General features: G+C 53.0%; 1 protein-coding gene across 2 annotated transcripts in view; it reads right to left on the minus strand.

Annotated features, from left to right (window-relative positions):
* Nucleotides 1-936: 936 nt before the first annotated feature.
* GCN1 (GCN1 activator of EIF2AK4) overlaps nt 937-12,833 on the minus strand; it is a 52,541-nt gene continuing 40,644 nt past the window's right edge. For both annotated transcript variants that reach the window (XM_031442795.2, XM_031442794.2), the window contains exons 45-58: nt 12,422-12,586; nt 10,965-11,126; nt 10,595-10,687; nt 10,274-10,417; nt 9,910-10,179; nt 9,557-9,670; nt 8,905-9,135; nt 7,032-7,225; nt 6,775-6,889; nt 4,820-4,916; nt 4,309-4,457; nt 3,714-3,821; nt 2,158-2,376; nt 937-1,618 (exon numbers count right to left, since the gene is read on the minus strand). In XM_031442795.2, the coding sequence (XP_031298655.2) occupies nt 1,493-1,618; nt 2,158-2,376; nt 3,714-3,821; nt 4,309-4,457; nt 4,820-4,916; nt 6,775-6,889; nt 7,032-7,225; nt 8,905-9,135; nt 9,557-9,670; nt 9,910-10,179; nt 10,274-10,417; nt 10,595-10,687; nt 10,965-11,126; nt 12,422-12,586 (2,187 nt within the window). In that variant the 3' untranslated portion in view covers nt 937-1,492. The remainder of the gene's footprint in view (nt 1,619-2,157; nt 2,377-3,713; nt 3,822-4,308; nt 4,458-4,819; nt 4,917-6,774; nt 6,890-7,031; nt 7,226-8,904; nt 9,136-9,556; nt 9,671-9,909; nt 10,180-10,273; nt 10,418-10,594; nt 10,688-10,964; nt 11,127-12,421; nt 12,587-12,833) is intronic.

Genomic DNA, 12,833 nt, shown 5'->3' on the forward strand with positions numbered 1-12,833 from the left:
CCAGAAGCAGGGAACAGTTACCATGGCTACCAAAAGCTGCAACGATTGGCTGTTTTGGCTATGGGGACCACTCAGCTGACCTCTTAAGGTCCCTTCCAGCGCTGGGATTCTACAATTACAGTGAGCCAGCTGAGGCCATGTCTGCTGCAAGAAAACAGGAAGTCCTGTGGCACAGAAGTCTCAGGCACGGAAAGCAGGCTTTCCTAAGGAGTATCTTGGAGGTCACCTTGACTTATTCACCAGAAATGCTGAGTCACAAGGCTACTTTCTACCTCTGCTGCATTAATAAGCAAAGCCTTACCTTTTTTGTGTGTAGCACTTTAGGCCTTTTACAAAGTGAGTTTGCTACCACATTTAATTTTTCTTCCCTTTACAGCTCTGACCAGTAATTCTGACAGAGGTTTGTTCCACATTGTGACCAAGGAAACAGCCCAGAAAAATTTGCGTCACTGGCCCAGAGGGGCGTGCTCTGTCAGACAGGACGCTTGGATCACGAGCCTTCTAAGAACCAGGAGGAAGGAAGTCATTCATAAAGGAGGCAGATGCTGAACTACAACTTCGGTTTCCTCTGGCAATTCTGATTACAGGAATGTGGTTTGTTCTTACACCACAGAGGGGATGGTTTTCTCTTTAAAACTTGACTGTCAGAAGCTCCCTACCTTTGAGTCAGGACAGAGCAGGGAGGTGGGTAATTTGACCCCCGCATCCTCCACACCAGCTGAGATCACAGGCCTGGCTGCATGCCTCTTGAGACCCGATCTCAGGACAGAGAAGGCTGTAGATATCTATGAGACTTCCGAGGGCAGGAGAGACGCCAGGAATCAGAGTGCTGCCTGTGCTTTCGAAGACAGCTGCAAGCCTTGCCTTGTTCCTGAGGCAGGAAGCTTTGTGTTTAGAGGATGTTTGGAGATTTTTAAAAATCTGCTTATAGCAAGATTAAATCAAAGCCTTTATTAAACATTCCTCCTTCAAACCACCTGCAACTTGCAAACTGCCAGGGTTGCGCAAGTGTCATTGTCACCTGAAGGGTCAGAAAAAGTGGGGCCACGCAATGCTGAAAAGCCACGCCAGACACACACACCGGGCAGACCTCCACGGTTCCGTGCCCCTTCAGGATCTAGGCAAAGGTTGGCAGCACTGGCTCTGGAACCAGAGCTCAAGCACAGGAGACCAGGAACCAGAAGTCTGAGCCTCCCTGTTCCAGACCCAGCCATGCAGAGCGGGAAGAGCAGCCCCTGGCTCCCACCGGGCGAGGCTCCCACCTATGTATGTTCTTCTCTTCTCCAAAGGAAAGGGTGAGAGATGGAGGAGGCAATTTTCAGTTGTGTGTGGGTTTGATTTAAGGCTTTGGCTGTGGTCTGCTGATATATTAAAATACTTTCTGGGAATGCCATCTCCCCATCGGAACAAACGTATTTTCAAAAATGAAAACATTGAACAAAGAGGTGGAGCTGAAATGCTGATGCGGAGCCCAGTGGACAGGCCAGGCTTCTCAGGTCAGGATGGTGTCGTCCACCTGCTCCGTGGAGTCGGCCTGGCTGGCCAGCTTCTTCAAGGACCTCCGGTTGCACTCATTCAGCACCTCCAAGCTGGCCACATCCAGGATCTTGCAAAGAGACTGTGGGGAAGATGGAAATGAGGAGATGAGAGTCAGAAAATATGGCTACAGATTTCTCCAATCAAAGACAAAAATGAATGTTAACGCAGAACTAGAACCACCACTGAGGTGGAGTCCAGCAAAATAAGGGAATCAGATGGATCCAGGGAAAGCAAGACAGCCACTCTTCATGCTTTTCACATCATGAGGGAGAGGGGCTTAGAGCATTCAGTAATTTAAAGGTTGCTCAGGGGCTTGGGGAATGAGTGATAGGGCTCTGGGCCTCAATGGGCAGCCCTGTGGGATCTGTTACAGGTTTGGGTGCTGTGTGAGATTTTATTTAATGAAAAGGGCTCTGCTGCTAAAAGAAGTCTGAACACCTCAGGAACAGAGGAATGTGTTTCCAGGCACCAGACCAGCCCCTGATCACCATCTGCCCATCAACACTCGCATACGGGGTGGCGGAGGAGAATGTGATGGTTAAATCCTGTCGTGCAGAAGGCCTGAAAGACAAATGCCCACAGCACACCCGGGGAGGCACTCCAGTCCCAGGCTCCCACCTGAAACACCTCTTCTCCCTGCCTCATCTTCAGGAGGTTGATGATTGCCTGGTCGCTGTAGGCTCTTACGACGGTGTTCTTATCCTTGGTGTTGTCAAGAAGAGCCTTCAGGATGGGCTTGATGGCCTGGGGGTCCAGGGCAGGCAGCGGGTCCTTGTTTGCCCACCAGATCATCTTCTCAGCCACCAGCCTGATGTCACTGGATGGGTTCTGCAGACACTACGAAGAGGAACACAGGCTTTTAGTCAGGCACATCCAGCGTGTTTCTCAAAGCAGCCCAGACTTCTGCCTTGACTCTCCATCATGGAAACTCACCCCACTGCTCCCCTCTGATGCCTTCCCTCCCATGGGAGGGTAACCGGGCGTGATTTAGACCATCCATTTCTTCCACCTCATCTCACACTGCTTTCCCCTTTGCTCACCACTCTCGGCCCCTCATAGGCTTTCAACTTCCTCCAACACAATACTCCCCTTCCTGCCTCAGGTCTGTGCCCTGGCAGGTCCCAAGGCCTGAGACGTGCCTGCCCCAGATCCTTACCTGGTCGGTTCCTGCTCATCCTTCAGGGCTCAGCTCAAATGTTAGCCTTCAGAGGTTCCCTGACAGCCCCATCTAAATTAGGGCCCTCCCTTGGGCTTTCTGTGTACCTCCAGCTCCAGAGATGCTCTCTGCCCTGTTCACTGCTACACCTTCAGGATCTAGCCCAGCTGGGCGCACAGTGGGTCCTCAGTAATAAATGCTGGTAACAGTGGCATGCAGGGTGATGCACACAGGCTCGATCTGATCGGGGCCCTGTAAACTCTCGGCAGGTTCTAAGTGTCTGCAGGGCCAGGGCAGTCAGCCTTGGGAACCTCACCACTCAAAGTGAGGTCTGCACACCAGCAGCACTGAAATCGCCCGGGAGCTGGTTACAAAGGAAGAGTCTCAGGCTTTGCCTCATCTCTTAAAATGCAGATTCTGGTTCTGACTTGTGTGCACATCAACATTTGAAAAGCACACTTTATTACACAGGATTCCAGGTTTCCTAATTAGGCCTTGCAGCCCCCATAAGAGCCACACTAGTAAGTGGCACGTCAGCTAAAGGGAGGCAGGGAAGAGAAGATTTACTGAGATTTGAACCCAGGTCTGTCCCAGATGTTACAAAATTGGGGTGCCTAGTGGGAGAGTATAGCTCAAGTGGTAGAGCATGTGCTTAGCATGCATGAGGTCCTGGGTTCAATCTCCAGTACCTCCTTTTAAAAAAATAAAAATAAATAAATAAACCTAATTACCGCCTCCCACCAAAAAAAAAAAAAAAAAAAAGAAAATGGGGGTGCCTAGAAAGAATGCCTAAGATAGAGGTTCTTAACTAGATTGGGGGTCCCAAGTCTATTTGAGATTCTGACAAAAAGTTGGGCACTCTTCCAGAGAAAAACTCCCACAGAACTATTCTGCATTCCAGCCCCGAGGGCTCAGAGACCCCGCAGGCCATCCATGGAGAGCTCCTAGAACACAGAGGGCACACTGTCCATGTTCTTTGGTCACAGGCCCTTCTCACAAGCCAGGTTGCCCCGCTCACCTTAACGAACAGGCTGGAGAGTTTGGCTGGCAGCTGACCTCCTCCTGTCTCGATGTGATGCTTCATCAGGAAACCCATGCCCCGGACCCCACTCACGGCGACAGGGATCTGTGGAGAGAGAGTGAGCTAGATGGAGTGGCCTCTGGCTCCTTCCTCAGAGCAGCCAGGCCAGGTGTCATCCTCTCCCCCAGGGATCTCCGGGACCCTGGCTCTTCACCACCAGCGCCCGCCTCGCCCCTCACCCATTCACATCCAAGACCCCTCGACAGCTCTCACGTGGAATGTGGAGGGCCTGCCCTGGCTGTGAGGCAAATGAACAAAGCCTGAGTCACTGGTTTCCAGGAACAGGGATCAGAGACTTTCTGATTTAGGAGGGGACCTCTAGATGCTCCAGCCCAAACTCCTCATTGTTTACATCATGAAACTGGGGCCCAGGGAGATCAAGTACTGGTCCAAGGGCACGGTAAGTTTCTGGCAAAGGTAAAATTCGAACCCAGGCCTCTGACCACTCCGTCTGGGGTTCCCCCTGTGCTGTGTCTGCAAGGCTGAGACTAGAGGATGGGGGGTGCCAATCTGGCTGCCCCAAAAGCCTTACCCTGTCTGCCATGGCATTGCTGAGGATCACGTCCTGAACTTCACTGCTGTATTTGCCTGCACAGAGTCTGCTGGGAGCCACGTTCACAGCCACGGAGAGAGCCAGGCTCCGCCCGTGCCGAACCATCCAGTCAACGCCGGACACGTCCGCTGGGTGGAAAGACACAACTGGGGTCAACTTGCACCTCACAGCACAGCCCACCACCCACAAAGCCCGCCTCCCCCAGCTCAGATTCGTTTGCTGACTCGAGGCCTGGCGGAAACCCGAGTCCACACTGCACACAGACCTCCCTGCCCGCAGTGGACTGAGTAGTGGTCTCTCACTAACTGCTTCTGATCGTGGCTATGTTCTTGAAGCAGAGACACTTGGGGCACAGGGCATCTAGAAAGTCTATTTTGTTTTAACAGCTGGATTCCCAAGGAGAGGGGAGTCCAGCTGCCAGAAGACCCTCTGAGGGGAGGGGGAGACAGAAAGGTCCCGAAAGGGAACCCCCTGGGCACAAGAGGCCTACCCAGCAAGCACTGCTGAAGAACAGCGCTGAGCTCCTCTTCTGTCAGGAAGGCACACAGTTCCCCCAGGCAGCCGGCTGAGGAGATGCGAGTGTTGTCCTGATGAGCAGAAAAGGCAGTGGAAGGGGGTGTGAGCCACACACCGGCTCTGCGGGAACCAGGGCAGGAAGAAGGTGGACCCTAAATCCAGTCCTCCCTCCAGGCACTCAGTGCCCACCGCCAGAGTGGGACTGCCACTCACTGTAGCTGCCACTCGGTGTGGAGTTAAAAATTACACACCCAGCACTTAACTTAATTATAGAAAACTCCAGTGTGTGTGCATATGGTAATCATCATCATAATAGCAATAATAACCGTATTTACATAGCACCTTTTTTCTTACAAGTCTGAATGCTTCACATTTATTATCTCAGTTACTATCAACAGCCCTGTGAGGCACAGAGGGGTGCGGCGGGGAGGGGGGCTCCCGCCCACAGTCTCCGGGAAGTCGGCTAGAGAACCACTCAGAGCTCCTTCCCACCAGGGACCTCTCATGTGTCCACTTGTGTCCAGAGACTCCCTGCTCTCTCTCTACTCTGTCTGTGTCCTGAGGCCACCGACACTATGTGGGTTTGTCCTAGGAAGTCAAACTGAACCTCTGATCAACTCAAGGCAATAGGTAAAGGCTAAGTATTTTCTGTCCAAACTGAAGCCACACATACAAGCAGCTCCTTGCTGCTCTCCCTGCCAGCTAAATGGGACACCGTGCAGCAGACCTTAGGTCACATGCTACAGTATTAAGAGAGTGCTGACTTGACTTGCCTCCCCCAAAACAAACCAAACAACCAAACAGGACCTCAAAGGCCCGTGGGGAGGCTAATACCAGGCTGGCATCCTGAAGTGCCATCCTCCATCCAGCAGAAGTTCTGCAGGAGAGGAGGGAGAGAGGTCAGCCAGTAGTTTGGGCCTCTGAGCTCCAAGCCCAGGTGCCAAGCAAGGGTAAAGTTGGCTTTCTCTGACGTGACACCCACTCTCTAACAGGATCTATTTTAAGCTCCATTGTGGTGAAATGCAAATTGGCTTAAATACTAACTTTTGCTTGAACTGTGCATGGTCCTATAAAAACCCTGACAGCCTGAGACCAAAAGAAGTTAGAGTCTCCCATGTGTGTCCCCAGAGAAGGGCGGGGCTTCAGTCGGAGAGCCGTGATGACCAGCTCCATGTGGACAGACAAGGTGTAACACCACGTGAACCCAAAGGCCTCTCTCCAGAGACTAGCCTCACAGATGTAAATCTGGCCACACAACAGAGGGCTGTCTGTCAAAGCAGAAAGAGAAAATTCTTATCCAGAGACTCAACCCCTGCTGGACCCATCACAGTGCTGGGCAGCCAATGGGTACTTCACAAATGTTCCAGACCCGGTCAGGAAGGGCTACACTAAAGGCAGTGGGACAGAACCAGGAGCCACAGGGCTCAGGATCTAGTTGTGACTCTGCCACTTGCTAAGGTGTGGCCCTAGGAGAGTCTCACCCTCTGAAACCGGGCTAAGCCCTCCCACCTGGACAGACACCAGGCACTGCTGCCTGAGGGCTGTGACCATGCTTTTATCCACCTCTGGGATAGGCTGTTCAGCTCAGCAAATGTTTCCTGAACCCATAAACAAATCTCTTCATTTTACAACCAGGGAACTGAGAGGCAGAGAGGGAAAGTGACTTGTAGCAAATCAACGAAAGACCTGAGACTTTAAAAACCTTACTTTCCTCATCTATAAAATCATCGCTTACATCTGTCATGTCATTGACGTGAGCACCATGTGCCTCGTCTCCTCACTACCAGGTGTGTGGTGAATGCCAGGGTGGTGTGAACCCCGGGAGCGATCATCACTACAAGTTTTTCTAACATGAAGCAGAGATGCCAACAAGGAAAGAGAAGGGAAACCAGCCGGGCCCAGCAGCCCTGCGTCCACCTGGCGCCGCACCTCGTCATGTCCCAGCATGTTCAGCAGGAGAGAGACGATGTTTTTCCGGATGACCACGTCCACTTTGGCCCCTGCTCCCTGAATCACAAACCTCAGGGCCTGCAGCATGGTGTCCCTACAGAACCAAGGCACCCAACTTAAAACCCGCTCTCCTTCCCCACTGCTCCCACCGCACAGGCACGCCCGGGGCTGTTCAGCAGCCGCCCAGCCCCTCCTGGACCCCTCCTGGCCACAGCTCTCCCCTGCCGGCACCTCACCTGACACCCGGGTCCTCCACGACACGGATTCCGTTCAGCAGCTCTGTGAAGAGAGGATCCACCTTGACATGGATGGAAATGAGCTTCCCCAGCGCATCGGCGGCCTTCAGGCGCACGCCCCGGTTAGAGTCCTGCAGGGCTTTGGTGAAAGTGGTCTGCAGCTGGGGCAGGAAGGGCTTCAGGGCAATCCCAACCTGTGTGAGAAACCCATGCCCAGAGGGCCAGCTGTGAAGGAGCCCAAGGCCACGTGCACCACAGGCACGGCAACAAACCATCACACACCCCCGTGAGCTGCCCGGGCTCCCACACACAGGCCAGGAACAGACGTCCTGCAAGAGAGGGGAGCCCAGCACAGCCACCTCCCATGTTCAGTGTCCTTAGCTGCACTATGGGGGGGAGGAGGAGGAGGAAGGTGGGGGGATGATGACCATCCCCCCACCAAAGGGAGCCGTTGACTGGGCTTGGCTTAGTAGAGCCTTGTCCACACAGACAAGTAACTTGAAACCCCATCTCCAAATACATTAAAGAGCGGGTCAGCAGACCTGTGGAGGAACATTCTAATGCCAAGACAGGGAAACAGACTATGTGCGTCAGGACAGGTACCATCTACTGAGCATTTGACCTTTAGCCTTCAGAACAATCCTATGAAACAAATGGCCTCCAAAGGTCATCCTGGTAACACATGCACACCCCTCACTAACAATCCAGGCTAATCTCTGCCCTCTATGGAAAAGCAGGCACACTTGTGACAAAATACAGATGGGTCGAGGATGAAACATTTACATAATTGCTAAATGGGAAAATCAAAGTAGCTGTTTGGAGGTTCAATATCAATAAAGGTCTGGAGACACTGGTGTCGGGGGGCTTGCAGGCTGTTGGGAGGCACACCATGCAGTGAAGCTGGTAAACCTGCAGTGGGAACCACCTGCCCGTGGGTGACATCTGACTCACAGCCTGAGGGACCAATTCCACGAGGAAAGGGCTCCATTTGTGTGTAGAATTTTTAAAAAAATCACAGGAAAAAACAGCACAGTATGTAAGAATGATACTTAAAAAAAAAAAAAAAAAAAGACTCAAGTTTCTACAAGAATGAGGCTGAGGCTCACAACCCCATTTTTTAGCTGGAATGTTCCCACGTCTTCCTCCCAAAAGAAAAAAGCTACAAATCTTACGCTTGCTTTTGCTTCCAAACCTCAAGTTAAGAATTTTTTTTTTTAACCACAACAAATCTCGGCTGTTTATCCTTTTTTAAAATCTAGAAGGCTTAATTATTGCCCTGTACCATAAAACCCCAAAAATGGTTAACATGTAGGATCTTTGCTTCTGACACTTCGGGCAAAAACTGAAGTTACCGTAGCTGCTCTCACACTTCCTTTCCATTCTCTCCTCAGGATCTTTTCATCTCCCTTTTTGAGGTGGTCATAAAGAAAAGAAATGTATTTGAAATAAGGTTTTAATTGCATTTACGTGGCCCTGGATTCTGCCCATTGAACCACTTCTAAATAATAGCAATTACCGTGTACTGAGTGCTTAGGACGTGTCAGGCATCACGCCCGGGTTGTCTCACCTGAGCCCCACGTCACACCCGCCGAGAGGCAGGCAGCCTTAGTACTGTCAAATCATAGGTGAGGAAACAGAGGCTGCAGGACTTTCCCAAGGTCATACCAACCATACAGCTACCAAGTGCTGGACCTGGAACTGACCATGTGTAGTGTGAATCTGGACTCCAAGGTCTTAGCTCCCTCTTCTCTGCTGATTCCCCATCACAAGCTGTCACTCTGCTGCCACACAACACCACGTGCCAGTCTCGGGCACACAGATCTGTTCCCTAAGGTCCAAATGGACCGAGAGAGTGAACTCGCCAGTTGCTCACCTTGGCCAGCAAGAGGCTGAGAGTCTCAAGCAGAGCCGCCTTCACGTTCCAGCTGAACCGGTCCCCCAGGATGCGAATCAGAGGGCCAGTGATGTTGACCACGGAGGGCCTCAGGGCGTCAGCTGAGGTCAGGCGGATCACCAAGCCTAAAGCTTTGGCTGCCTCTTCTTTCTGTTCTGGGCTGCCAGTCAGGACACCTTCCCGCAACACTGGAAGGATGGAGGTCACCCCCTGACAAGACAACCACACCTGAGAGTCAAATCTCAAAGGTTCAGGCCCAGGTGACTCCCACCCAGAGAAGATGCTTGTCAGTCCTCCTCTCCTCAAGTCTGTGAGATGGACTCAGGCTGCCAGAGCTGCAGCCCGAGAGGGTGCCGGCCAGGGAACAGCCCTGACAGTGATGAGACGAGCAGTCCCAACGGGCCCACCCACAGAGGCAGATGCGCTGCTGTCACCTACTCTGCCTGAGGTGGCCTCCACTGCTTACCGGAGGCAGTGACCCCGCCCCCACTGGGCCACAACGGGGAAGAAACTTGCTGTCTGTGAAGGTGCAGAACAGCCAGACGAATCTGCAACTGCTCCCGCTGCTCCCCTACAGACCTGGGACCCAGGGGAGGTGGAGGTGGCTGCACCCCATGAGGCCCTGGCTCACCTTCTTTGGGAGGCAGAACCCTGGCACGTGCTCGCCTTTGCTCTCATTCCCTATGAGCCGGATTTCTTTGTGCAGTTCCTCAATTAGGGCCAGCTGGTTGCCAGCATCCAGTTTCTGTGGGAAGCCAGGAAAAAGAAGAGAGCATGGCAGAGTTCTAAGTACTGCCCTCTCAAGGCTGCTTCAAAGTCATATAGCAGGATGGAGGTGTGGGTGAGAGGAGAGACAAGACTGACTGTGGATCAGCTGAAGCTGAAGCTGAAGTTGGGGGACAGGTACCTGGAGGGTTAAGAGTCTGGTCGTATAAGCATCTGGAAATGTCTATAATCAGAAGCTGGCTGTGGCAGTCCCCTCACCTTGGTGATGGCATTCAGGGCATCCCAGCTCTCCTCCAGAACCACAGGGCTGGAGTCGTTGAAGAGGCGGATCAGGCCCGAGACCAGGCTTCGCAGGTGGCTGGTGTAGTCCGCCTTCGAGCGGGAACAGTAGATGTTGAGGATGATGGCTGCAGCCTGCCTCATGCCCACCTCAGGGCTGCGGGTGGCTTCCAACAGGTCCTCGATGATGATCCGGTGCCCCGTGTCATCCTCTACTGAGAGGATCACAGCCTGACAGTTGGCCATCTCCTAAAATCATAGGGGATAGCTGGGCTGAGCATGGCTCCTCTGGGTCGGAACTGGACGGTGCTAGAGAGCCAATGGGAGCAACAGTGACACTCACCAGCTGCTCGTCCGGAGTCCCCAGCTTCTCCTTCAGGGCCAACATGACTGCTGGGAGGATCACACCAAGATGACGGGTCAGGGCGTCGCCTGCCACAGATGAAAGGAAAGCCAGCACCCGGGTATTGACAGGTGGGGTCGTCAGCTGCAGAACGATGAACATCAATAGTGGGTGCTGCCCCATGCTGGGAAACCCCACCCCACTGCAAGAGTCACTGCTCCCCCAGCACCTGAGTTCAGAGCTGATCTTCACACAGGCACGGGCACAGTGATGCCGTCGTGGCCTCTGGGCCAGAGGGCGTCGCCACACGATGGGACGTACCTTGGGCACGAGGTAGGGCAGCACCACACGGCTCTTGATGGCCATCACTTGCTTCAGACCGTCCAAGGCAAATTCTGACACCTCCTCGTCATCCTGCAGACGGGCATTGGGGACAGCACTCAGGAGCTGGCTCCCGTCCCCACCTCTGCTGTCTGGACCACCCGCGCCAACTTCCTTCTCCACTTTCCTCCCTCCCTCTGCACCCACACGGACTGACTGTCGAAGGAGAAGCACAGAGCCAAATCCATCCTGTGCACCCACTCCCTCTGGAGCCCACACTGCGGCTGTACTGGCAGAATAAGCCCCCTGCGCTTTCCCTCTGCAGAGACGGTAAAAGCCAAACTGGTAGGTGTGAGGCAGAGCCACTCACCAGCTGCTTCAGTAAAAACGGGAGAATGTCCTCCAGGGCCTGGTGGCCGATGGTGGAGTGCAGCTGCTCAAAGGTCTTGGCCGCCGCCTCTCTGACCTCCTCCAGTGGGTCACACAAAGCCTTCCTCGCTGTGGGCACGAGGGACTCGGAGAAATACAGCACCTGCAACAGCACACGTGCACGCACGGTAGCCAACACGGCAGAGGCAGGGAGGGAGCGGAAATCAGCAGAGTGGTGGAGGGGAGCGGGCGGTAAGGCCCTCTGGCCCAGCCAGGCCACCGCTGCTCCCTGGGCTCGACTGCTGCTATAACTTAGCTGGTTTCTGTGAAAATGTGCAAGTGCAAAAATGGGGAGCAGATGTGTGATCAACGCCCGAGGAACCTTCAACCAGACTTAATAACAGACAGCCTGGGTTTTTCAGGCGAGTCCTCCAGATACTCTAATCTCCTACAGGAGCTCCAAACTCCTTCTCAGAGTGAAGCCCCACCTGACGTGGCCTCCAGTCCCCAGACTCTTCCTTTCACTTATCCTCTTGGGAAACTCCAAGTCCTTCTTCAACTCTCAGCTCAAATACTTGCTCTCCTATGAAGTCTTTGGGTCTAAAGTGGGGCCAATGACAGCTCCATTCCCTCTGTAACCAATTCCAAAGCAAAGCTCGCTATGAATCTAAGGACAGGTTATCCGGTGCCCTCGCCACTGGGAACTATTCAATGAATCAAGCTCTATTTGGCGACAGAATTTATATTGTTTGACAAATGAAAACAGAAAACCCCAAGTGTAACACAAATACTGATACAGACAGGTGGAGACGGATCCTGTCAATCAGACGAGGACGTCCAGGCTCAGCAACTGGCTCTGTGCTCGCATCTCTGACTCAGCAGCTCCTTCGCTGCTTTGGTGATTTCATTCCAATCGACAGCCCTATGCACACGACTGCTCTGAGGATCCATTACCTCAGAAAGTACAGTCAGCAAAAAGGTTGCTACTACGGAAACAGTATCATTGCTGGAGACAATGTGTTTCCACCCACTGGGTACTTACCTTCCTCGACTCCACTCCTTCTAAGAATGAGCCTCGCCCCCTCCTGCTCCCCGCCACCCTCCACAACTCACACACTCATGCCTCCTTTCTCCGCTCAGCACACCACACCTGTTAACTGAACTGATATGCAGACACAAAAGGATTAATCTGGAGCAACCTCAGGAGGGGGAAAGAAAGACCACCTCCCATCTCCAAAGGCCACTCCAGGCCTCTAAATCACTTAGGTATTAGCCTGCAAAAAACTGATGGGAAAAGCTGAGAAGGAGACTCCAGTGCACTGTGGCCCCGCCAGCGTCTTCTGGAGTGAGGTTCAAGTCCGCATGGAGGTTCAAGTCTCTAGTAGGGCAGCTTCTGTAAACTTCCCCTCACCCTCTGCAGCAGGTGCGGGGCCTGCGAAGCCCTCAGAAGATACTCACGGCGTCCCGGCTGGTGGATTTCATGATCTCGCTCAGCCCGATGCACACGCCCTGCCTCTCGTCACTCTTCTGAGACCTCAGGCCTTCCTCAAGGATGGGGATGATCTCAGGAAGGATTTTCTCCCCTAACTTCCGGACGAGATCTCCTAGTGTCCTGGCTGCGATCTGTCAGCAGAGTGCAAGTCAGGACATCAACTCCCTGCAAACTACAGGGCACCCAGTAGACAACTCCAGAACGAGGGCCTTGGAACCTACTAGACTTTATCAGAGCTGGACTTAACTTCCTCGTATGCCCTTACCCTTGAAGAGCCTCCAGGGTGCTTGCAAAACACCACAAAATAAAATTATCTCTTTGCATCACACACGCCTACACAACCTAAAGCAAGAGCCGGCACCTTATATATCAACAAGA

The sequence above is a fragment of the Camelus dromedarius genome, chromosome 31 (genome assembly GCF_036321535.1).
Source record: "Camelus dromedarius isolate mCamDro1 chromosome 31, mCamDro1.pat, whole genome shotgun sequence".
Lineage (NCBI taxonomy): Eukaryota > Metazoa > Chordata > Mammalia > Artiodactyla > Camelidae > Camelus > Camelus dromedarius.